The 27,154-nt window shown below is 39.8% G+C and overlaps 1 protein-coding gene across 1 annotated transcript in view; it reads left to right on the top strand.

Moving 5' to 3' along the window:
- Positions 1–18,614: 18,614 nt before the first annotated feature.
- The window catches only part of SH3GL2 (SH3 domain containing GRB2 like 2, endophilin A1), a 260,562-nt gene continuing 252,022 nt past the window's right edge, over positions 18,615–27,154 (top strand). The window contains exon 1 of the mRNA XM_077148083.1: positions 18,615–18,774. Coding sequence (XP_077004198.1) covers positions 18,730–18,774 — 45 coding nt within the window. The 5' untranslated portion in view covers positions 18,615–18,729. The remainder of the gene's footprint in view (positions 18,775–27,154) is intronic.

Here is a 27,154-nt window from a genome sequence, read left to right as displayed (position 1 = left end):
TGTTTCAACCAGATACAGCTGAGTTTGCAGATGCGTCAACAAGGATGTCAAGGAGGAACTCAGAAGATGGAATCCGCTGGGTCTTGGCTTGTTTAGCTTGCATGGTGTTTTTAAGGCATCAGGTGGTTTCTTCTGTTTGGCAGCATGGAGAGCCATTCAGATTCAGAACTAAAAGTGTGCAGGTCAGGGAGAAGCCATTGACTGGTTGGGGACCAACTTACTAATGACCTCCAGATGTACCAATTCAGATAATTAGAAGTCTGGAAGCTTCCATGTACATCCATTCCCATAAGCAGCTCTTGGCCAGATTATTTATTTATTTTTATTGTGAAATATAAGATATATATAAAAAAGCAATAAATTTCAAAGTACATTTTAACAAGTAGTTGTAGAACAGATTTCAAAATTTGGTACAGTTCCACAGTTCCAGGTTTTTCCTTCTAGCTGCTCCAAGACACTGAAGACTGAAAGAAAATATCAATATAGTGATTCAGTAGTCATACTCATTTGTTAAATCCTAACTTCTCAATTATAACTCCTCTTTCTCCTTTGATCCTTCTCCCAGTCTTTAAGGACATTTGGGTTATGCCCATTCCAAATTTATTCATGTTGAAAAGGGGTGTTAATAATTGAGGTAGGGGGATGGAACTGGTTGATATTGCTGGAGATGCTGGTCACTCTAGGTTTCAGGGCTTCTCTGGCCTAGGAACCATCTGAAGGTTTTGGGTTTATGAAGAATAAACTTAGTGCATGCAACTTTTGTAGGATGTCATATAGAGTCCTGTGTGTTCTTCAGAGTTAACAGGAATGATGTTGGTTGGGGTTTGCTGAGCTTTGGCAATTAGCAATATCCAGCTGAAGCTTGCATAAAAGTAGCCTCCAGAATAGCTTCTCAATTCTATTTGAACTCTCTTAGCCACTGACAGCTTATTGTTGGCCAGATTTTTAAGCAATGCAACTCTCCTGTGTTTCTCAATTTGCCATTTTCCCTAAGAATCACCTGATACTGGTTAAAATGCAGATTTCTGGGCCCCACTCACAACGATTTAGATACTACAATGTGGGGCTGGGCCCAGATATCTGCATTTCTACAAGCACACCAGGTATTCCAAAATGAGGTGGATCCATGGACCACATTTTCAGAAATGTTGCCTTAAATTCTTCCATGCACCCCAGCTCTCTATCACTGTGGGAAGGGCCGTGATTTAATCTGCTTCCAAAGAAGGGGGCCTGGAAGTAGTCTTTTTCTCCTCCCACATTCAATCTGTTGTTCCTTCTGCCACTCTGTTCTAACATTTTCTTTATGTTTGTACTCTTTTTTCAAACTTCTTGCCCAAAATTATTATCTTCGCTTAAGCCATTTCACACGTGGGTTTCCCTAATAGACATGCTTTCAGTCAAGTCAGCCTCAATCGGGTGTACGGCAGAGAGGTGCATCTGAGTAACTGAAGCCACAGCCTTCCTTTAATCCCAATTTATTTGCAGAACTCAATTTGCTAGGTGGCAAAATGGTGACCAAAGGCCAGGTCTTTGACAGGTGTTTGGTTCCTTTTTTTGAAATGTTGAATTACTTACCAATATTTGCATGAGGAAGTTTCACATAAAATCCAGATTTCTGGCTATTCTTAAAACACCAGCAAATCTGACTAGCTTGGCTAGTACTTCCTAAGGGTGGAGTAGAGGCTGTCCCCTTGAGACAGGGCACAGTCATCACCACATGGACATGGACATATTGTAAAGATAAGGACCCTCTACTTAATTTTGATTGTAATCTTGCTATTTTTTTTTTAAAGAGGGGTTCTAGTTTGCTAGTGGCTGGAATGCAATATACCAGAAACAGAATGGCCTTTAAAAGGGGGGATTTATGAAGTTGCAAGTCCACAGTTTTAAGGCCAGAAAAATGTCCCAACTAAAGCAAGTCTATAGAAATGTCCAATCTAAGGCATCCAGGGAAAGATACCTTGGTCAAGAAGGCCAATGATGTTCAGGGTTTCTCTCTCAACTGGAAAGGCATGTGGTGAACAAGCTGAAGTCTGCTAGCTTTCTCTCCAGACTTCTTGTTTCATGAAGCTCTCCCGGGGGCGTTCTCCTTCTTCATCGCCAAAGTTCTCTGGCTGCGCGGGCTCCATAGCTTTTTCCAAAATGGTTCTCTCTTAAAGGGCTCCAGTGAGCAACCCCACCTTGAGTGGGTGGAGACACATCTCCATGGAAACCATCTAATCAAAAATTACCCACAATTGGGTGGGTCACATCTCCATGGAAACAATTAAGAAGTTCCCAGCCAGCAGTACTGGATGAGGATTAAAGGACATGGCTTTTTTGGTACACAACAGATTCAAGCCAGCACAAGAGGCATCCTAAATTTTGTGGATTTTAGACCCCTTGAAACCTTGATCTGACCCTGCCATTGTGCCCTCTGTGTTCCCGACACTGAAGTCAGAAATGGGTTACCAATTATCATCAGACTTGCCCCAGAGATTTTCTTAAAGTACAGAAATATTTCTCTAAATTCATGGGTCTATAAAAACAAAAGACAAATTAAGAGGGCCTCGAATTTCAGGAAGAAAGGGAGCGTGGTGGCTTAGAGTTATGCACCCCGGAAAAGCAGGTTCTTAATCTTAATTCATTTCTGTGGGTAGAAACCCACTGTAACGAGGATTTTTTAATGAGTTTACTTCAGTGAAGGGAGGAGCAACTGAAACAGAATGAGCCTTGATCCTATTACTGGGGGCCTTATAGTGAAGGCCACAGAGAGAAGCCATGGGGAGCAGTCGGAGGCTGAAAGTCAAGAAGACCCCATGGAGAAAGGGGATGGCGCCGCCACATGCATCACCATGTGATGGAAAAGCCGAGTATGGAGGATCGCCAGCAGCCAGTCCCAGGATGCCACACTCTTTGGGAAGGAAGCATTGCCTTGTTGATGCCTCAGTTTTGGACATCTTTTAGCCTCAAAACCATAAGCCAATAAATTCCTGTTGTTTAAGCCACCCCATTTTATGGTGTTTATTCAGCAGCCAGAAAACTAATTCAGGGAGAGGACCTATTTCTTCACAGATGCCACGTGGCCTCCTTCACTCATTGACATTACCTGTGTGGCACTTGGCCATCTGATTTCATGATGCCTGGCTGCATCTATTCCTGTTCCTACAGTTTGTGATTCCATAAATTCCCTATCACTAGAACAACCTTTTTCTACATACTCATCAAGCTGTTTTTCTTCTCCATTTCTGCAAAGATGCATTTAAATCCCATCAATTTGCTCCTCATTTGGTGGAATGTGGATGCTAAGAAGAAAAATAAAAGGGAAGAAAAATAAAATGTTCAGAATGAGAATGATCTGTACATTTTACTGTTTTAGAATGTCATGGCCTAGGGGAAAAGGACTGGATCTTACTTCTTGTTGCTACATTTGCAGGCATGGCTGAATTCTCCCTGAGAATTCAGTAATATTCCTTGACACTGATGGTAAGACACGTATAGGATACCTTCAAAGTATATATTCTCCCGTTAACTTTTAGAATATATCTTTCCTATATTGGTCACTGCTTATACCATGATATTAGATCTTTTTATCCCACACCATTAGAGCTCTGTGGAAACAGAAACATTTTTGTTGTAACAACATATAAGATGCTATTTGCTTTACTTTGATATTTCTTGCATTGTTCATAATGCTGTTTTAAAGCATCTATCTTTTAGAGTTAATGATTTGGGGATTTTTTGGTGTGAATTTATTACTCAGCAAGAGTCATGTCTCTGTTCCTCCCAGGGAATGGAGGAGAAATGGCGTGTATTATAGGTCATCCTGCAGGGAGCCTTCCCCAGTGACTCATTTGAAGCTTAATTTAACGCTCTCTTTTTGCACTGGCTGTTAGCTGCTCCTCTTATTAGATAACATCTTATTAAACATAATATTATCAAATGACAATGTTAAAGTAAGACAAAATTTAAACAGAAGTACATTTTGCTGAATGCTGCATCTATTTTCTAATTTTTTCCTGGTACTGGGCTAGGAGGAATGAGTTTATTTACTCTGAGCCATTATCTACAAAAATGATGGGTTCAGAAACTGTGCCCACTGGGCCAACATGGATATCTGTGGGTCATGACTGTGGAACTTGCAAGAGGTTGCTTATTTTAATGATCTTATTAATGGCTTAATTGTTTAGTAGTTTCCAATCTTAGTTATATTTTGGCTGCATAAATGTTAATCTAATATTTTCCCCTATTTAAAAAAAAGTTTAAAGCTTCAATATTGTTGCGAGGCACTATAAACATACTTCCTGATTTCTTTCCAACTATGGAAAAAGTGATTTCTCTGATAAGAGCACTGTTTTTTCCTGGTAGTCACTGAATAAAAACTTTTCCCTAGGTAAGTTAAATTCTTATTTAGATATATCATCAGTGGCATATGGTATTGTTTTCAAGCTTTTCTTTGAATCTACTATCCTCCTTGCATTACATAAGCAGTGCTTTTTTGAGAAAGTAAACATTTTGCTGACCACCAGTGAATCTCAGAACCTTATTTTATGAGCCACCGAATTACTTAAAAGCAGCCTGGGACATTTGATTCCAGTGACAGTGCACACAAAAAATTGGGTCACCCCTCTGATGAGAACAACTAGTCATGCAGGATAAAATATTTGTATAAATCTGTTTCAAGGCATTGCTGACTTTGTTCAGGAAAAAATTACCAGGCCGTCATCTCAGGAAAAGACAGGACTCCAGAGAGGTATACCTGGTGCGTGGGGCTGATTTCTTTTTGGGAGCTTAGCAAATTCTAGAAGAAAAAGCTGACAGGCTAAGAGCATGATTTAAAGCCTTTTGAGTTAAGAGAGGCAAAATTTGAAGTCCAGAGCCTGCCAGGGTAGGCAGTTAAATCCATGCTTTGGGTTGACATACAGGAGGGCTACATCTAGGGATGGGGGCTAACAAGGAGACTTTGTCCTAGAACCCTAAGGATGAGCTGAGTGGCCTAAGTCAAGTTTTGTTGGACTGGAGAAGTCAGTTTCATCTGCAGCCAAGCTGGTCAGAAAAGTCTTTGTTGTGTGAATGGAGTGACAGCTGATTTGCTTCACTAGAGGAAAGAAGGTCAGGAGGACATCCAGGCCAGGGACAAAATGAGCCTGGTACTCTCTTTTGAAAACCAGACTGTAAGGATGGGGGCAGAAGTTCCTAACCTGTGAGTGGCTTTTGTTTACCTAGCTTTCCCCATCCTCTTTAAGGCGAGTTCTGTCGTTAGCAGCTTGGTTCCTGGGTCTCTGTGATTTTGAATCAAGAAATGTGCCCAGAAAAACAACTGGATTCTGGGAAAGACAACAGAATAAGGACAGAGAGAAAAGAACAGTGAAGACAACAGGTCCAGTGCTAAGAAGAGTTGTTTGTTTTACCTTTTTTGTGTGTGCTGTATGGTGGGGTCACAATTCATTCTTTTTCCATGTGACTATCCTGTTATTGCACACCATTTGTTGAATTTGGACTTGCTTGTTTTTGTTTTTTTTAACATGGGCAGGCACCGGGAATTGAATCCAGGTCTCCAGCATGACAGGTGAGAACTCTGCCAGTGAGCCACAGTGGCCTGCCTGTTTGTTTGTTTTTAGGGGACATGCATGGGGCAGGAATCAAACCCAGGTCTCCTGCATGGCAGGCGAGAATTCTACCACTGAACTACCCTCTTACCCCCCTAGGAAGAGTTTGTATTGGGAGTTGAGAATTGGAGATGAAAAGGAGTTTTGGGGGAGCAGTTGATAACTGTTTTGGAATACATTGAAAGTTGTAGAGGTAATCACACAACCACTAAGTGCCAGTTCTGGGATGTGGAGCTGGCTCTGCAGGGCCTCAAGTTCATGCTTTCAACTTCTATGCTATCTTGCTGGCCAGGGGGTTCTTTAAGAGATGACCAGGGATATGGGTTACTATGACAGCTAGAAAGCATTTTTAGACACACATAGCCAGGCATGGGTGTAGCTGAAAAGGACAAGGGTAAAGGGAAGCAACTAGTGTTTCCTTTTTCATGAGCTTTGCCACTAGCTAGCCTCTGCATGGGAAACAAATGAACATGTTGTCTATTGCTATATGGAATATGTGGTATGTTTACTTTGCCCTTGTCTCAAGTCTTTGTACTATTCTTAGATGATCTAATATTTGAATTATAATGTTCTCTGGATATAAATCTTTTATCTCTGAGAATTTGTTCCGTATAAATTGCCTCTATATCTCTTTGTTATATACAACCCAGCAGTAAATCTGGAATCACCTTAATGCAATAATGCCATGGTATGAAAGTCAGAGCTATGCAAATTACTTTGCAGAAATATTATCATATGCTTAAGATATTAGGCATATTCACATTCATATATTATTTTATGTGATAATTGTTTGATTACAAATATAACTCCCCATTGGAAACAAATTTAGATAGTATCATAAACATAAAAGGATAAAACCACCCATAAACTTACCACTCAGAGAGAACAATTATTCATGTTTTTAAATATTTCCATCTGTTGCTTTGTTCTGTCTGTGCATATATTTTGATAGAATTGGAATTATAGTGTCTTCACTTCTATATACTTCTATTGCCAATATATTCTTAGGATTTTCTGGAGCCAAGAAGTATGAAAACTTAATTCATAATATGCTACCTAGTATACCATCCATAATCTGAATACATCAATATTTATCTGTCTTTCCTAAATGTTGAATGTATAAGTTGTTTCCATTATCTTACTGTTATTATATAATACTGTAATGATTATTTGATGTAGTAATCTTCCACTAATTTCCATCTTTTTATAACAGCTTTTTTGAGATACAATTCACATACCAAAGTATTCACCCATTTAAACCATACTAATCAGTGGCTTTTAGTATATTCACAGGGTTGTATAGCCATCATCACAATCGATTTGAAAGCATTTACATGACTCCTCTTAGCTATCACATCCCAGTCGCGCCATCTCTAGGTAACCACTAGTCTACCTTCTCTTTCTATAAATTTGCCTTTTCTAGACATTTCATATAAATGAAATCACACAATACATGGTCCTTTGTGACAGGCTTCTTTCATTCAGCATAATGTTTTCAAGGTTCATTCATGTTGTAGCATGTATCAGTGCTTCATTCCTTTTACTGCCAAATAACATTTCATTGTATGATTGTATCACATTTTATTTATCCATTCATCTGTTGATGAACATTTGAGTTGTTTCTACCTTTTGTCTTTTATGAATAATGCCACTATAAATATGTGTGCACAAGTTTGTATGAATATATCCTCATTTTTCTTGGGTATATATCCCAAAGCAGCATTACTGAGTCACATAGTAATTCCATGCTTAAACATTTTAGGAACTGCCAGACTATTTTCCAAAACAGCTGTACCATTTTACATTCCCACCTATCTAACAAAGTTTCCAGTTTCTCCACATCCTCATTTGATGTGTTTGATTCCAGACAACCTAGTGGGTATGAAGTGGTATCTCATCATATTAATTTGCATTTCCCCAAAAGTTAATTTCTTGAATTTCTATTTAGTTGAAATGCTTCCTGGATATAAAATTAAAGAATTAAAGGGTGCAATTATTTTCTATGTTTGATACATGTGCCAAATTATTTTCAAATAATTTTACTCTGCCTGAAATTATATAATGGAACTTATTTCATATCTTCAACAATATAAATATTATTTAAAAAATCTTTGCCAATTTAATGAAATAATGAATTCTTTTAACCCAATTTCTCATGATACTGTTTTTTTTCTCCATATACGTAATTATATAACTTCATTGAATTGTATGCTTAGATTCTTTGTTCATTATCTTATTGGTTTTCTTTTTCGTGTTTTTTATTTTTATGAACTTCTTATATGTTAAAGGAATCAACTCTTAGTCATATTTCCTGTTGACTATTTTAATATATGTTTGTTTTAGAAATGGTTCTTAAAATAGCTTATATTGGTCTTTAATTTTTTTTAGATATGGAAATTTTGAATAAATTATCACAACAAAATATTTTGAGAAAAATTAGTGTTTCAGAGTCCTAGAAATAATCAACCAGAGCAACCATTCCAAAGTACTAAAAGAGATTCAGAAAACAAATTTCATATTTTATTGTGACATTTTATTGTAAAATATTAGACAAACAAGACTAAATGAGGGAGAACACTTTGATAACATAAGACATATCAATGCTTCCTTCTAAATCTAATTGAAAATTTGTTAATATATTTAGTGAAATGCAGGAAATTAGAAGAGGTAATTACTTTAAGTTTGATCTTTCCATCTAGCTTCTTAGGCACTTTAATTATATTTATGGATATAAGTTGGGTTTTTTATTTTATTATTTTATTTTAATTTTTATTGCCCAGCATAGGCCCCTCAGTGCTTACTTGTACTGAGTTTCATGATAAAATCTTGTTCCCAGCACTCTATCGCTTTTTGTTTAGCAAAATTCTTAACCAGACATTTCTGAAGTATGAAATGCATCCTCAGGCTAATAGTGCTTCAGAAGGCTGCAGGCAAGAGATGAGATGGGTGAATACAGAATCGTCAGGTTCCATCTTTCCCCCTGACTGCCTAATGCTCAAAGGCCAAAATGGCTCATAAAATTAACTGGATTACAAACATCCCCAGTCCTTCTTTAGGAAGACCTATAAATCCAAAAGGACTTCTCCAAAATTACAGAGGAAGTCCGTATCTATAGCCTTCTGAAGTTCTGTCTTTCCAACCTTAATGAGTCTCTCCATTTACCCAGAATTGGGCATTTTATATGGCTAAAGCCAGAGGTTGCACAGATTAATGTGGGATGGCTTGTGGATAACGTGCTTTATAAACTATACCTTAAAGGATGAGATATTGATTCAAGCAATAGGAGAAAATTATGTTTAGATGTATCAGATAAGGAATGGGGAAGAAGGGTCCCAGGAAATATCTTAAGTTAATATATATAAATATCACTGGTTTGTGGACACATGGTGTAAACGGAGTAATTTATCCCTCCTTGTCATGTTTTCTCTGCCAGGGCTATTAAATAAGAAAATCTTCCAAATGTGCCTGTGTTCTACCTGGTGTGGAGAGGTGGTTTAAGATGCCAGGGAGGGGTGCAAGGGTAGTTCAGTGGTACAATTCTTGTCTGCCAAGCAGGAGACCCGAGTTTGATTCCTAGCTTCCCAAAACAAACAAACATAAAAACCAACAACAACAACAAAAATTCAACAAATGGTGCTGCAATAACGGGATACTCACATGGAAAAAGAATGAAGTATGACCCTCACCATACAGCATACAAAAAAAAAGAAAGAAAGAATGCCAGGGAATAAGAAGTGCTCTAAACAGGCGTCCTGAATCAGGCCCCCCATCTTAGCCAAGCAGCTTAATAATTCTGTCTCAATTTCCATGACCCCTTCCTTCCTTGGGCTCACAACACATATTTAGCCAAGCTGCTTAATAATTCTGTCTCAATTTCTTTACATGTGAAATTGAAGTTATAATGTCTGCCATTGTGAGGATCCAATGAGCTTTTCTAAGTGAAAAGCGGTGATGGTTGGTTGCGGAAAGCTTCTGGTCTTAGGGGAATTCACTGAACTTCCACCCCTCCTTCTCAGCATTGCCACTGCCTGCTTAGAGACTGGTGGCTCTCAAATTGGAGCTCCTGTCAGTCACAGGGTGGGCTTGTTAAACCCCAGACTGCATGGCCCTCAACTCCTAGAGTTTCTCATCCAATTGGTCTAGGGTGGGCCTTGACCATTTGCAGTTCTAGCAAGTTTCCAGGAGCTGCTGATGCTGGTGGTCTGGGGATCTATCTCACTGGAAGCAGTACTGTATTAGACACTTTGAGAAGACTTATTGGGGTTAAGTACCACAGTCAGTTTTAGGGAGAGGCTGAAAGAGAGCACTGCATGTTCAGGTAAACCTTATTAGAAATGGATCTTAACTGCCCTGTCCTCCCCCCTCATTGTAACACCTGAAGGTTCTATAGAAGCTTTATGGCTATGGGTTCTTTGCCCATCTTTATTCTGAATTTGGAAGTTATTTGCTTGTATATGCTGAGCTTGTTCCTTCTTCACCTTCTCTGAGATTTGACAGAGAGTTAATTCCAGGATCGCCTCTCACCTCCCTCCACTTCTTATCATTCTTCTGTCTTTGGGGGATGGTTAACATTCCTCATTTCCCAGATGACCCATCATTTCGCCTTTCTTCCCTTCCTTCCAGCATTCTCCAGTGACTGCATTCAGTGAGTCCTGAAGTCTCAGCGTGACTCATGTTTGCAGTTTAACTGGCTCCTTCCCTTCGTTCATTAAAATGTCCAAATCCCCCAGCTTGAAAAGAAAAAAAAACACTCAAATCCCTTGCTATCCGAAGGTAATGACCAGCTGCTCTCTTCATCCCCAAACTCCTAGGCGTGTGTGTATGTGTGTGCTCTTGCTGCTTCCACTTCTTCTCCACTGGCTGCTTAATAAATTGTTTTGATGGAGAAAACAATTCCTTCCTTTTCAAACGTGCTCTTGGCCTTGTGCTTGCAGGCTGGGGAGGGATTTCCTTCCCCCTGTGTTCTAGTTTGCCAGCTGCGGGAATGCAACACACCAGAGGCGGACTGGCTTTTAATAAAAGGGGATTTATTTTGTTCTTCAGAGGAAAGGCAGCTAACTTTCCACTGAGGCTCTTTCTTACGTGGAAGGCACAGGATGGTCTCTGCTGGTCTTCTCTCCAGGCCCTCGGGTTCCAACAACTTTCCCCGGGGTGACTTCTTTCTGCATCTCCAAAGGCCTGGGCTGAGCTGCAAGTGCTGAGATGAGGAATGGCGAGCTGCTTAGGCTGTGCTACATTGCACTCTCTCATTTAAGCACCAGTCAATTAAGTCAAATGTCACTCATTGCAGCAGACATGCCTCCTAGCTGACTGCAGATGTAATTAGCAACAGATGAGGTTCACGCACCATTGGCTTATGGCCGCAGCAACAAGACTAGGTATGCTCACCTGGCCAAGCTGACAACTGAATCTAACTAACACACTGTAATCCACCTTCAAAGTGAACAGCATCTTAAGAATTGCTGTCAAAATTTTCCCAGTTCAACTCAATTCTATTCACAGGGAACTAAAAATATTTTCAAGATTTTTGTTCCAAAGAATTTTCTCTTTGGCAAAATACTTGAGACTGGGCCTGGAGAGAAAATTGGTATTTCTTAAGAAGGTGGAGTTTTAATGTTAATTTAAATGTTTGAAATGCTCTTTAAAATACTGCTTTATATATGATTTGTTGTAATTGAAGTCAGTTTATATTTGAGGTCCAGAGAAAATTCAAGCTGAACACATTTAAAAACAACAACAACAACAACAACAAAGAAACAAAGGCAAAAACCAAAGAAACAAAATCTCAAGCTAAGCAAAAGATAAAATGATCTATTTAAATCTTTGTAAATTGCCTTCTTTCATGGTTTATATAATTTGGTCTTTCTAAAAACATAGTCAAGTTCATCATGGACAACAGCAGCACACATATAAAATAAAATAATAGTAAACTCAAATAAGTACTTTACCATTATTTTCACATTTAAATCTGGTGCTGATTAAATATTGGAAGATTACGGTCAGAGATTTTATTGTTGATTAAAGATTAGCTCTCCTTTCTCACCATGGCTTTTCTGTAATCAAGTGGATGCTTCCTTGAGATGATAGGGTAAAAATGCAAACAGTGACTTAGGAATAGCTTTTCTCTGCACGGCTGACTAGGTCATAAAATAACAATAAAATTTGGCCTCTTTAATGCAAGGTTTTAACAGGCTGACTAGCCACATCCCTGATTCATGATTAAAAACAAATGACTTCAGCATCTAATGACAATATCCGTCCAAGAATAAAATAAACAAGCCAATGGTAACCATGCCTTCCCAATTTGCACTCAATTAAGGCTGTTTTTATTCCAGGAGTGGGGCACTCTTGTCTCAGAGTCAAAGTTCTTGAATTTATTTACCAGCGTTCAGTTGCCCATTTCTAGGGGCTTGGAAGCTTTAGGCCTTGGCAGTCTGGCAATATAACAAAATAAACAAAAGATGTGATTTGTAAATCAGAATTTCAATGTCTTACAGGGAGAATTGACATTTGCTAAAAGACTCTATTTCCTGTCAATAGTGCTGTACACCCTCACCTGAGGAGGAAGCCTAATGCTTTGCAGGAACTGCAGTTGACTAAATCACGTTACTTGAGTTGCTAGACCCAAGCAAGAAATGGAACTGCGATTAAAAGGTTTATGTGGGGGTAGGGGATATGTTACTTAGAGTGTGTTGCTTGTAAGCAGTAGAAAGCAATATTGCCTAACTGAAACAGAGGGGAATTTATGGGAAGGACATTGGAAATTCTCAGAATTGATTGGAATCTGGATACCAAGACAGAAGACAGTAACCATGGCCATGGAATATTCTGCTAAGATACGAGATGTCCGTCCAGTTCCAATCTTTTCAGCCCTCTGCTAGACCTAGCTAAAGTCAGATGCCAGATTTTTGTCTAGGGCAGGACAAGAGCCTTGGTTCTTATACCAGACTACATCCAGTGGGAAGAAGTACAGGAATTCCAACAATAGGAATTTGAGTTCTGTTGGAATGAGAAAGTGGGTGCTAAATAGCCAAAACGTGAACTAAAGGAACTAGTACTGATTTCAGAGAGATCTCTCGCCAGGAAAGTTGGCTTTAGTTTGGGTCAATAAATCCTCCTCCCTCTAGGGAATATGCCACCCTAAAGAGAATATTTATAGCAAACAATTTTCTAATAAAGTTCCAACCACTTTGAAAAACTGTCTTTCAATCTCAATCTCTTTCTCTCATACTTTGCAGAGATGCAGTCTTACTACATTCTTCATTCTGAGTCAGTGACAGTATTTTCGCCTGGAAAACAGATCTTGTTTTTGTCTAGCACTATTATTCACAGGTCCTACCACATAGGAATGCTCCGTAAATTCCAATTAGATGTGGGGTTTGAATTAAAGAATGCTGTAGAAGTGTTATTCTTTTCTAATATAGTACCCCATGTAGGGGGCTGCATTAGTTTTTTATCACTGTTGTAATAAATAACCACAAACTTGGTGGCTTAAAAAAAATTAATTCATTATCTTACAGTTCCATAGGCCAGAAGTCTGGCACAGGCCTCACTGGGCTAAATTCATGGTGTCTGCAAGGCTATGTTCCTGTCTGAAGGCTTTCTGGAGGCTCTGGGGGAGTATCATTTCCTTGCTTTATCTAGCTTCTAAAGGCCACCACATTTCCTGGCTCGTAGCCTCCTTTCTCCCATATTCAAAACTGGCAACGATGAATCTCTGTGACCATTCTTTCTTAGTCACAGTTCCTCTTATTCTTCTGCCTCCTTTTCCACTTTCAAAAATGTGATTGCATTGGGCCCACCTGGATAATCCAGGACATTCTCCATATTTTAATGACAGCTAATTAGCAATCTTAATTCATCAGCAAACTTAATTACCCTTTGCCATGTAACCTGACATATCCAGAGGTTCTAGAGTTTAGGACATGTCCATCTTGGAATGGTATGTTCTGCCTACCATAGGGCCCTAAGAATGAGTAAGTACCAGATGTCTCCTCCTTTGTTCTTTTGTATTAAATAAAATTCAGGAAGCTCAGTTGCAATCTAACCTGAATGTAAAATTCCTAGGATCTCCAAGAGATACAGCCAACAGATTCTCTACCGTGGCTTCTGAAATGTCAATTTGCCCACATCTAGTGGGTGTTTATATTATCTGCTAAGGATTGGAAAACTAAAGATCCTGAACTCAAAGAGCTAAGTATATAAGATGACACAGGATGTCTTCAATACATGTTTGATCAAGTGTCACAGCAGAGGTGTACAAACAGGATTTGGGGTTTTAAGAATAAGGAGAGCATATGGGTTAGACAGATGGGGAAAGGCTTCAAGGGAAAGGCACAGAGATGGGTATCTGAGATGGCATGATTTTGCTAGGCAAATTGGACACATTTTAAGCTGGTTTGTAACTAATGAATCTTGGCTCAAATGCAGAGTCTATCTTGGGTCACCCATTTTAACTCCCTCCTCCTTCTATGGTTAGGTTGATAAGGTCTAGCTTAGCAAGGAGGAAGTTGTTTTTTTTTCTTTCAGGGAGAGACCCTGGTATTTTGGAGGGAAAAGTGCTCTGTGAGAGAGATGAGAAGATGTGTGTGTGTGTGTGTGTGTGTGTGAGGTCACCCCTGGGAAAAAGACCCCCTTCAAGTGACAAAAAGTATGTTCATTTCTGTGTAGCTGCTGATCGGTACCAAAATCTGGAAAGAAGGAAATGAAATTGGTCTTTCCCTTGAATTTCTATCTCTAGGAAAGGGCGTGCTAGTCCTGTGCATGCTGGCTGGAAATCTCTGCTACTGGCAGTATCTAAAGGCACAAAATCTTATATCAAGTGCTGCTCTCCAGAACAACTGGGCCTATGCTTTAATGAATGGCCATCTGGTGAAGGCTGTTAAACATGAGACCTAAAGTGGTAGGCATATGACATCAGTGTCTGAATTGTTCATTCTTTCATTTAGTCATGCCAATCTATATTTATGAATACCAACTGGAGGCTCTGTATTGAATTAAGGTTGGGGACTGGAGGCTGGAATAGAAAAAGAAATGATCAGTAAGTCACTTCCTTTCATAGCCTCTCTTTCCTCATATGAAAAACAGTAAGTTTGGATTTAATGCCTTTGCTTTGCTATCTTTCTTGCCCTTGACAACTAACACGTGAAGTCATGAGCAGATTGCCCTGGTGTGGGCCAGAGAAGTGGTGGCAGGGATTGAGGGGCAGAAAGCTTAAGGCTGGTGTATTTCCTGTCTTCTAGGAACTCAGGACCCTCAGAGAAGTGCCAGGATGCAGTATCTCTGTGCAAACTAGAAGTCTGGTATTTGCCAGAAGATCTGGCATAATGCAAGGAGAAGTAGTGCATGAATGATGTGATGGAATTACTGCTGACCATGAATTTACTGTCCAGTTAGTGAGGCAGTGCTGTATAGGAGTTTCATTTAATTAGGGCTTTCTTGAGTGGATCTAGGTTTATTGTCCATTGATTTTTATCTAAAAAGATTATATGGCAGTGTATTGAATTACAACAACCTTTATCAAACAAATTTCTTCCTCATTGACCTTTGATTTCCTTTCCCCATATTGTACTTTTGGATTTCTCCTTAGAGCCTCTGTCACAGCTTCTTTGCAATCAAAGAAAAGAGCACCCATGTTTAGGAATTTTTATTGTCTGGTGCATTTGTTCCTCAGTATTTAAGTCACAATAAATGTCCGTAAGAAAGGTGTCCACAATTACAGCTCTGGAAACTTCTTATGGTTCAACGTCCTGTCTATATATCTTGGGGTGTTCCCTTACCATCCTCCAACACCTCCTACTGTGATGACTGCCAGTCGGAGGAGCTTAATAAATCTCTTTCAAAGATAACATCTCAAAGGTACGTATTAATTATAAATTGTGTCTTCCATAGAAATACTGGAATTAGATGAGATCCAGAGGATACTTTGGAGAGTTAGGCAGGGTTTCAAAAGGATTTAAAGGCTTTAATTAGTCCCTTCTCCTAGGGTAGCTTCTTTGAAGTATAACAGGATAAGACTTCTAAGTTTGTGGATGAAGAAACAGGGAAAGACAGAGACTTGTCTTTAATTTAGTTTCCAGGTCAGTATTCAGTCTGGGGAGACTCTGCAGATCCCCATTTCAAACTTTCCACAGTTAAAGACCAGAGTTCATAAATCCCAGGCTCCTCCACTTTTGAATTGCTTTATTCTGGGCAGCTCTAACTTAGGCCGACCCTTTTATGAATATGTTCCATTATACAGATCTGGGACCATTTAGGAAAAATTAACTATAAAATATTTTTTCTATTATGCAAGTAATGGGAAAACCTTTAAGGATTTGGGGGGGGGGGGGGGAGAAAACAGCAAAAATTCACTCTTAAGATCCCTACTTTCCCTGAGTGGTTCTCCAAGTGTGGTTTCCAGACTAGAGTATCAGCATCATCTTGGAACTTGTTAAAAAGGTAAATTCTTGGGCCCACACTAGACATAATGAATCAGAAACTCTGGGGAAGTGACCCAGCACACTTTGACAAGCCCTCCAAGGAATTCTGATGTACTCTCAAGTTTGAAAACTACTGCTCTATTAGCTCAATCACTTTTGGCAATTTGGCATTTCTTGGTAGCCTATTTAAGGAGTGTGTGTGTGTGAATGTAGGCAGTCCTCACCAACATGTAGAGTACTAATACAGCCATCATAAGAGTAACCCTCAAATCTCTAGCTGAGAGCACCACCTACTTATCTATGTAGTTAGACCAAGTCTTGCTGTGTTTACTAATGTCAAGAATCTAAGAATCACCAAGGTGAATCTTATTTATATATGTAAGTATATGTTCCCTAGGCATATCATCTCTTGGGCCTCAGCAAGGTCACCTTAAGTTTGTCTGGGATTTCAATGATCAGTAACTCCACCTGTCTACAGGAAGGACTTAAATCTTTCCCTGTCTAGAGTTTCTCTGGACCAGATCATCCCTTGCCCTGATACTCCCTTAGAATTCCTTGTGGATTGCCAGAGCTTACTATTCTTGTGCAGCCAGTAAGGAAAATGTGGGCTAAGGGGTCAAGGTACCGTCAGCTCATGTACCTTGTGCCTCAACTCCTCCTGATACTCAGGCCCTGGGGCTGAGTCTGCCCACCACTTCATTGAGGGTATCCTTGGCTGCAGGAAAGAGAATGCATCTATCCAAACTTAGTGAGACATTTTGTAAGAATGAAACTGGCAACCCCACGGACACCTAAGAACAAAAATTAAGATACACCCAGGCCATGGGAGAACCTGGAAATTCTCCCACCACTGCCTATGGAAAAGTATTCTTTCTCAGTGCAGCAGTCAGGATAGACTAATTTTGAAGCAATGCCTAATAACCCTAGACTCAGTGGATTAAAACTACAAGTGTTTTTTCTTTGTTGTTTTGTTTTTTTTTTTAATTTTCCTCACTCATGCTAAATATCCAGTGAGCATGAGCTGGGTACTCTGCCCTTCTTTATCCTCACTCTGGATCTTGATTATCTAGACTGGTTAACTATTTGGAATATTGTTGCAGAGAAAAAGAGAACTATGACTGCTCTCATAAATTTCCTGCTAAGAAGTGACAGTCACTTTCCCTCCTAACCCACAAATCAACACCTGTCACAGTGCCCAACCTAACCAGAAGGGATTTGGAAAGTGCAATTGTTTCATGTACTTGGAAGGTACATGCATGTAAGTAAAGGCTACCACCCACCCTGAGATCTGTTTCTTTCTTCTGCTTCTCTCTGCAAACTGGGTCAAGAGTACACGTGCTCTTACTGCTCCAGTATCCACCACTATCTGCTTGACTCTGCCTTCATGAGTTTCAGGTTCCAGTGTCAAGAAGAACTATGACTGGTAGCCCAGCAATGAAGAGGATGCCCTTGTGTCAGATGCCCGGCTTGTGCTCAAGCAGCTGTGTGTAGAAGGTAGCTCTGGATAGATATGAGCTTCCTACAATACAGCAAGGGCTGTGGAGGCAGTTAATGGTGTTTCTAGGACTCCTAGCCTGCTATGTTATCTCCTTACTCATCCTTGGCAATTTCTCTCAGGGGTCCCCTTTTATAGCATCTCTCTGGCTTGTCCTCTCTATTAGTTGGACATCCATATAGAGCCAGCATTAAAATGATTTCCTATAAGCTCCTTAGTTCCAGAAAAAAACAGAGAGAGGGGTTAATTACCAGAACACAAAAGGTATTTGTGCTTCTCCGCTCCCAATTCATGAAATTCCATCAGTTTTGCTTTGCCCAGGCATACATATTTTGTTACATATATATTTGTACAGTATAGTATCATGCTTTTCCACATTATATACTGCTTATTTTAGATTGAAAACCCTAAATCCATTCCCACAATTGCAAGGACGGCAAGATTATACTCAGGCTTTTAAATTTTTGTACACAGAGGATTAAATGTTATTACTGTAGTAATACCCCAATTCAATTCTATTTACCTGGCCAGCTTTACAGTTGTTGTTTTTAAAATTGTTTCTTAAGTCATTACATTGATTCATACCAAGATGACATTGGTGATTTCCCTTCACGTGGATGTAGGCTTAGGGGATATTGAAATTTTTCTGTGACCAATCCCGCGGGGCAAAGCGAGAAGGAGCAATGACTTATCACTCCTTTCCAGGTTGCAGAGACCAGGTTCAAAGGGCAGGAGGGCAGGAGGCAGGCAGCGCCGCAGCGGCTACCTGAAAGCCCAGCAAGGAACTGAAAAGAATCTCTGCCTGCGCTGCCTAGTTGCGGCTACCTGTCTACCGTCCGCGGGGTGACGAACGCCATCCTCCAAGGCGGGAGAACAGCGTCCCCTGCCCTCTGACCACGCAGTCGGCCCGCAGGTCCCGCGACCCCAGATCCCCGCGGCGGGCGCCAGGGCCCAGGTACCGAGAGCCGCAGCACCTGCCCGCCCAACCCCGCTCCCGGGGCGGGGCTTCCCGCGTCCCCCTTAAGAAGCCGCATCACCCGCCCCTGACGTCAGGGTGTCTCTCCGCACGAGCCCGCGTCCCGCGCCGCTCCGCGCCCCCGCGCCCACAGCCCTGGCGGCGGCGGACTAGCGGCGGCCCAGCGAGCGCGCCGCCCCGCTCGGCTTTCCTGCCTAGTTCCACCGTCGCCGTTTCCTTCCCGCAGCTGCGCGGACGTCCTCCCGCACCATGTCGGTGGCCGGGCTCAAGAAGCAGTTCCACAAAGCCACTCAGGTAAGGCGCTTGACAGGTGTGTCGCGGGGCGGTCCCGGGCGGAGCTGCGAAGGGCGCGCTCGGCGCTCGCCGCCTGGCGGAACTGTGGGGACGTCGTCGGCCCGGCGCTGAGCCTGCTCCGGCCGCGGTCCGCAGTGCCCTCCGCGGCGGTGGCCGCCGAACATCCCGCGGCTAGGAGCCCTTCTCGCCCCCGCTTCCCCCTCCCCCTGCTCCCCACCCCCACCCTGGCGGGACTCTGCGGGCGCCCGCGGGGTCTCGGGCTACCGCCTTGGTGCGCCGCCCCCGCAGCCACGCGGGGGAGGGGAGGGGGCCGCGGTTACCCCGCCGCCGCGGCGCGCAGGTGCTCGGAGGCGCGGCGGGAGATTATGTAAAGTCGCCTGTTTCCCACTGACCTTGCGGTGTGGGTGCGCCCGGCTGCCCCGCGATGTGTTGGCGTGGGCGACTGCCCGGCACTGAGGACGGCTGCCGAGATGCCCGCGGTCCGCGCTCTTCCCCAGAGGTCCCTGAATCCCTCCTTCCACGTCGTTTTCTGTCTCCAGAGGAATGGCAAGTTCTTGTGTTAACTTCTCTCTGGAAAACTCAGTCGTGAAACTCCTTGGAGGCCCAAGCTTGACCAGCAGTGTGCTTGACTACAATTTACCCTGCGTTTTGCATTAAGATTATTGAAGTCTTAAAATGATGTATTTTTAAAGTATTGTTATTAGTGAGTTTTTTTACGTCTTGAATGTGCTTGTTTTCCTCTGTGGGGCTAATAAGCTGTGATTGTAATGAAATTTATTTAATTCAGGTTCTAAGTTTATTAAAACTCATTGGGCTAAGATGAAGGATGTTACCTAGGAATTATAAGTGAATGCTTTTGATGTGACCTCTTTCTTATATAATGTGTATGATTACCTTTTTTTCCTTATTCTTCTGAAACAAATTCAGTCAAAGGGACCTTTGGTTAAGAACTTTATCTTTAAATATTTCCCACAATTTAACCTTATGTATTTTTTGTAACTTAGCCATTATTAGCTTTACCATAATTTTTTTTAGAAGAAATGAGGTTTTCCCCAGGCAGCGGCAATGGCAACCCTATTATAAAGCACGTCCAGAAATGTTGAGGATGAGTTTTGTAGAACCTTGATTAAGTTAGGGTGACAGATGCATGAAAGTCAACTTGGGTTTGTGTTTTTGTGCGTGTGTGCCTGCCATCTCTGTCACAGTAGGCTTGACTTTGTAGAATCAGCTCGTTATATCCATCAGTTTGGGAAATCTGGGAAATAAGACTATATTGGGAAAATATCCATTAACATAATTATTTTGCTTTTCAGATTGAAGCTTTCTGTGAGCTCTCTGTCAGACATGTTTTAAATGTAAGAGCATTGTTATATTTTGGGAGACCTCTAACAACCTTATACTTCAAATTCTTTCAGGTGTCAACACTAATGTAAATGATGGCCTATAGTACAATTATAAAAATCTTTCTTGAATTGTAACAGGTATCACATTAATGCAAGGTATTAATAATAGTGAGGTATTATGGGAACTCTGTATTTTATGCATTTTCTGTAATACTACAACTTCTCTAATAAAAAATTATTTCTGGTGCACAGAAACAGTATATACGCTGCCTGTAAATTCCTAGGCAAGGCTTCTTTGATGTCACTGACTTTTTATTTCAGATACCAGCCACTTCTCTAAAATGAACCTCAGCACTGCATTTACCAACACCACATCCATCTTTATGTTGATTCTATGGTTTTCCTTTGCAAAGCTTGGTGCCTAAAAAGAGGTAATGAGGAACCTTGGCTTTGGAGTGGGAAAGGCTAAGGTTTGAATCCCACTTTGGTTATCTCTGATACTGAGCAAGTTATTTAACTTCTGAATTGGTCATTGATGAAATGAGGATTTCCTTGAGTTGATGTAAGGATAAAAGAGTTTATAGACCACACATAAAAAGTGTTCAGTAAATGATAGCTATTAACAGTAAGTGATTTTATTAGTATAAAATATGATTTTTTATTTTATTAATGAGAAAATGAAAATAATGAGGAAATTATTGAAACAGGAATTTTTATTGTGCTAACTTAACAGAAATAATCAAATGGTTCAAATTCAGCTAAATTCTGAAGTATAGCTTTAAAGTTAGAATAAAAATTTGAATCGACTTACAAAAGAACTTCTTAGATGTTTGGAGCTTTGCTTGTTATAGAATTGGATTATTATTTATCATATCAGATGCAGAGTTAGTTGCATCATTTTCTTTTTATTGAAAAACTTTTCATTTTCAAGGGAAAGAACGCACAGTTTTTTTGTCCATACCCTAGGGTAGCAGAATCTTAGAAAGCCCAAGGCAAAGTTTGCTTTTGGTGTGCGTATATTTGTATTTTGAAGGGTGTGTAAAGTCGGTGCTAATTTTTGCACATTATGGGGATAGTAGGGGAAATGTCTATGTCCTACTTTCGTAGCCACTTTTTGTATGAAATTCCGTAAACCTCATTTCATCTGCAAAGGAGGCCTTAAGACTTGAAACTGTTTTCTTCTGAGAATTGACATTTATTTTTTAAGAAAACACTGGACATGTTCGACTAGAGCCTCTATTTATAAGTGGAAGCCCCTCATTAGGCAGACCTTTCTCTTAACGAGTTATTTCCTTATGTTAGTGAGAGGTGGTATTTGTATTAATAAAGCAGCATACCTGCAGTGTTTGCATAACTAATTTTAAATCTCTAATTAAGACATGTCACAACTGTTCTCTTTTCATTTAAAGTGATTATTCCTACTTTGTTGCTAATAATTATTTTCCAGATCTCTACTATTTGGAGGTGAAAATATGCTTTTACCAAATAAATTTTATTGGCCTTTTAGCCTGGAAATATATTAACATAGCAAAATATGATTAATTTTATATTCTTTATTAATTTAATATACTTTATTACTTAGTTATTCATAAGAAATTGTTTTAACATACAATTAGAATAAGATATTCTTTTTTTACTGTTAAATAGAACAAATGAGCATATATTACTTTACTTTTTATGAGTTTTCTTCATATTGAGATTTTGTTTTACCCAAAGTACTGCTGATTTTTTCACTTGTTAGTTTAAATTGGCAGCAGTTTAGGTAAAAATAGTTGTCTGATTACAATTAACATCCTGCTCTTAAAAAATCTGTAGTTTTTTTTTTTTATTGCATTCTATCATGCATTTGGTATGGGCATATCTTGCTTTGCATTTGGTATGGGCATATCTTGCTTTAGAGTACCATGTGAAAGTTGGTATATAATAAAATTTATTAGGTCATTTTTTGCATTAAAGGATTTGCCAAAGTATTCCATTTGAAATGGTGATTGTAAATAATATATAACTTTATTGCAGCAAATGAGTTATGCGTTCCTCTTTTGAATAAGTTTAGTTAGAATATATACCTACTGTAGACTGTATCTTCTGATTTTTTTCAATGGCAAAACTGTATTTGGGTAGTTAATGTATTATCATGTAGTCTGGTATGTGATTATTGTCATACTCAAATTCTTCATCTGGGAAAATTTAATGACTGATATTTTATGTCTTTCTTGTGTTAACTAATTTCTTCATTCTTCCATCATATTTAAAATGCTGTATTTTATAGAGACTTGCCCAGGAGAATCTTACATAAATCTATTCATATGTTTGTTGATTTGAGGAGATCTAAATTTTATAAAGGTAGTTGATTAAATATGATTATTTATGATATATATCTGAGTGAAGTTCTCACTTCCTTAATTGCCTGCTCTGAGCAATAAAATATCTGCCACTTTCAAAATCTTGAGCATGGTTCATTGGTTGACGCAGAGTTTCTATACCTGTACACTTAGGTATTTAGCCTAGTGTCCGTAATAGATTGCTGGGGTCTGTTTATTTCTAGAATGATATGCCACGTTTTATATGTACATTTTTCTGAAGGAGTCCTTTGCCTGTCACCAGATTCTTAAAGGATTCTTGATCCTTGTCCCTGCCCCTGAAAAAGTTAAAAAGCATCACGAGAAATTGATCATTTTGTCAAAGAATAGAGTGGTTCCTATAAATAACTCTCCTTCCAGTTGTACAATTTGGGGCTATAGAATGATCAAAATGTGGCTGGTTTGGATTGTTAAAGCTGCAGAAATGCAATATACCAGAAATGGGTTGGCTTTTATAATGGAGATTTATTAGCTTATGTTCTAGTTTGCTAGTTGCTGGAATGCAATATATCAGAAGTGGAATGGCTTTTAAAAAGGGGAATTTAGTGAGTTGCTAGTTTACAGATCTATGGCCGAGAAAATGTCCCAATTAAAACAAGTCTATAGAAATGTCCAATCAAAGGCATCCAGGGAAAGATACCTTGGGTCAAGAAGGCCGATTAAGTTCAGGGTCTCTCTCTCAAGTGAGACGGCACATGACGAACACAGTCAGCGCTTCTCTCTCGGCTGGAAGGGCACATGGCGAATACAGTGTCATCTGCTAGCTTTCTCTCCTGGCTTCCTATGTCATGAAGCTCCCTGAGAGGCATCTTCCTTCTTCATCTCCAAAGGTCGCTGGCTGGTGGACTCTCTGCTTTGTAGTGTTGCTCTCTCTGAATCTCTCATTCTCCAAAATGTTTCCTCTTTTACAGGACTTCAGAAACTAATCAAGACCTACTCAAATGGTTGGAGACATGTCATCCCCTAATCCAGTCTAACAACCATTCTTAACCAAATCACATCAACCAGGGAGATGATCTAATTACAGTTTCAAACATACAGTATTGAATAGAGATTATTCTACCTTTATGAAATGGGATTTATATTAAAACATGGCTTTCTTAGGGGGCATATATCCTTTCAAACCAGCACAGCTTACAAGTCACAGTTCTTAGGCCATGAAAATGTCCAAGTCAAAAAGGCATCAACAGGACTCTAAAGACAGGCTGCCACATCTGGGAACCCCTGTCACCTGAGAAGGCACATGGCGGTCTCCTGGCTCCTCTCTATTGGGTTTCCTTACTTTTAGCTTCTGGGTTTCCTTACTTTAGCTTTCTCTGTTATTCCTGAGGGGCTTTTCACTAAACTTCTCTGTTTCCCTTCTTAGATACTGTTCATGTTGTAGCCTCTTATGAAGGACTCCTGTATGAGGATTAAGACTCACCCTGGGGCAGGCCTCAACTGAAATAACCTAATCCAGAGGTCCCACCTACAATAGGTCTGCACCTGCAGGAGTGGATTACAAGAACATGATTCTTTCTGGGATATATACAGCCTCCAAACTACCACAGCAGTCTTTTCTGAACCAGTTTTAGGGATGATCAAATATAAAAGACCTTTCCACAGGTGTCAGGATTGAATGAGATAATGCTGGTGAGAGTGCCATGTTGTATAATAAGGATAACTTGAATCATGTAAAAAAGATTGTGAACTCTAACTCATTCGTACACTTGGCAGTAGGACATATAGAATGTGTGGAAGGAAAATCGCAAATGAAAATAATCCCCATGAACTGAGATTCTTATTGGTCAAGTTTGTGATGTTGACAGTTATATTTTTGCACACTTTCCTCCCCACACAGATTTTCAAAATTTCAAATTGAATGTTATAATAATTTCTGGTTTCAGTCTACTTGGGAAATTTGAAAATACCTCCCAGGTTAATGAAAGGTACCCTCGAAAGTGACGAGAATTGGCTAGAGAAAATGGTGACTGTTTTGAGAATAAATGTTGTTGTGGGAGTGACGGTTTTTTTTGGAAGGTGGGACGGGGGAGACTTAGATGTTTTTCCCTTAAATTTGCAGAGCAGCCTTTGGCTGTATGCAGATTCCCAGGGTTTCAGGTAACCTTAGGGCTTTTTTTAGAGTGGGTAGGTTGAAGAAGTGGAGTGAGAAGACTGGGACCCACTAGTAAGTGAATGATGAGAATTGAGTAAGGAAGCGAAGTATAAGAATAGCTGTAGTGTTTTAAGTGAATGGGGGTGCTTTGCTAAGGATGAGAAATCCTTCAGAATGCAAGGCCAGCTAGGCAAGAACTGGGTAGGTAAGAAATCAGAGGATTTCCTTGGCTTCCCTTTTTTTCCATTTTTCTCCTTGTGTCCTAATCATTTGTATCCTCCTTAATTTTTTCTTGGCTTAGCTTTTTCTGTTTCACTAATTGCTTAAAGAACCCAAATAGTTTACAGTGATTTATATAGTCTATAATGGATAAAAAAAGCTAAGAAGGGAGCTATAGTTATAGCTATTAAAATGTCATCATTTTGAGACCGTGTCAAGTCTCCTAGCAGGTTATCAACAACATGTTCTCCACTGATGCCGAATTACCAAGTGATTCCTGATGCTTCAGGAAATAACTACTATATAGAAAGATTTTACATTTAGTATACCTTCTAAATTCAGAATGTGATGTTTTAGTAGTTTTTTACCCCACCCTGTTTTCAGGTCAGCTTACCTATAGTTTGGGAGAGTATAAGTAAGCTCTCTATAATGCTTGAGAAGAGCCCAGGATGTTTGCTTAGATGCTTAAGCCTCTGAAGGACTTGGCAGTATTTGCTGACCTCTTCTGAATTTCAATATCCAAGAGAAGTAGAAATATTTTTTACTATCATTCAAACTGAACTTTCCTGAACAAATCCTAAGAGGAACAGTTTTGTGGTGCTAAGAAATATCTTAGTATCAAAATACAGTGTATATGTCCAAGAAGGACATATATAGCAGAAAGTCTGCTGATTCTTTAAGTGTACAAAAAATATTATCTACGGTGGAAACTTCTATTTGGGACAGGAAAGAATAGGAATCAAAGCAGTTATTGTCCATAAGAATGAAGCAGTCCTGTTAGGTAGGAATTGTGAAGTCCCCCAGCCCCTACAAGGAAGAGGTACCTTCCTTGACTTTACCCCAATTCTTCAAGCTGGGTATAAATGTTTTGTTCTTTCTTCTATTTGGCCAAATCTAAAGAAGTTGACAGGAAGCGTGGCTTCTCTGGTAGCTGCGCAGTGTTTTCATTGAGCTTCCTATTTACTTAAATTTAGGTTTATTTTACAGTCATAGGCTTCTACCAGGCTCATGGATGATTTGGGCAATAAAATTCTCTCATAAACTTAGTAACCTTCCAGTGTTTGCTTCTTGTCAGTTCCACTTGTCAATAACTGCAGTGGAGGTTCTTTTTAGACTTAATTTTCAACCAGTAGGCTTGGTTATGCCTATCTGAACTTTTGCAAGAGGATCTTATGCTTTGGTTCAACCAGCAAGCCATGGTGGGTTTTGCTATTCGAAGTCTTACATCTTATTTCCTTTTATTTGCTCCAAGGGTGCAGAATGACTAAGTCTTCCATCTTTAAAACATAGTTTTCAAGATTGGAAACCATGTGGGAGATTTTCATGGGTCAGATCTGAGAGAGGAATGTGGTACACAGAATTATAAGAAAGACCCTCAGTGCCTCTTACTCTTGTATAATCCCCTCCCCTTTTAGTGTGGCTGAAACCTGTTACTATGATGAGATAACATTTGCAAGATTGTTACTTCATATGCAGAATGTTTGATTATATGGGTGAGCTTAATCTAATCACACAAGCCCTTTAAAAGAAGAGTGTTATCTCTGGATGAGAGCAGAAGTCAGAGATTTGCAATAGAAGACTTCAACATGCTGTCTCTGGTTTTAAAAGTGGTGGGGCTGTTTGAGAAAAAATGCATATGGCCTATAGAAGCAGAAAAGCAGGCTCTGATTGACAATCAGCAGGGAACCATGAACCTCAGACCCACAGCTATAAAGAATTGAATTCTGCCAATATCCTCAATGAACTTTGAAGGGAATTCTTCCCCAGGACCACCAGGTAGGAGCCCAGTCTAGTCTACACCTTGATTTCCACTTTCTGAGGCCCTGAGTAGAGAACCCAGTCAGGCCCACCTGGATTTCTGACCATAGAGCTATGTGTTAATAAATGTGCATTGTTTTAAGCTGTGAAATTTGTTGTAATTTGCTGTGCAAAAATAGAAAACAAATGGAAAGAACAATCATTTTTATGTTCTCATAGGGCTATGACTAGTAACATGGCCATACCATGCATAACTAAGCGCAAGGGAAGAAGGGAGGCTGGGAAATGAGTCCAGAATGTAGAAGCAGATTTTGGTGAAAAGCTGATAGTCTTTGCTCTCCCTTATATGTGCTTGTGAGTGTATGTATAGGCTCATGTATACATACATGATATATATACACATGAATTTGTATATGTTTCAGTCTAAGTCTCCTGAAGCAATTTTAGTATCTAAGTTTAAAAATTCCATATGCCTTATAAAAATGTTTTATACTTTATATTTTTTTCACTACAATATTCAGATTTTTGATATTTAAACATTTTTCCCTGGTGAAACATATTTCCTTTTATGGTCCCTGATCAGTTTTAAGCAGTGTAACTGTTCA

This window comes from Tamandua tetradactyla, chromosome 2 (genome assembly GCF_023851605.1).
Source record: "Tamandua tetradactyla isolate mTamTet1 chromosome 2, mTamTet1.pri, whole genome shotgun sequence".
Classification (NCBI taxonomy): Eukaryota; Metazoa; Chordata; class Mammalia; order Pilosa; family Myrmecophagidae; genus Tamandua; species Tamandua tetradactyla.
The sequence above is the reverse complement of the archived record's forward strand: the minus strand, read 5'-3'. Positions and strand labels throughout refer to the sequence as shown.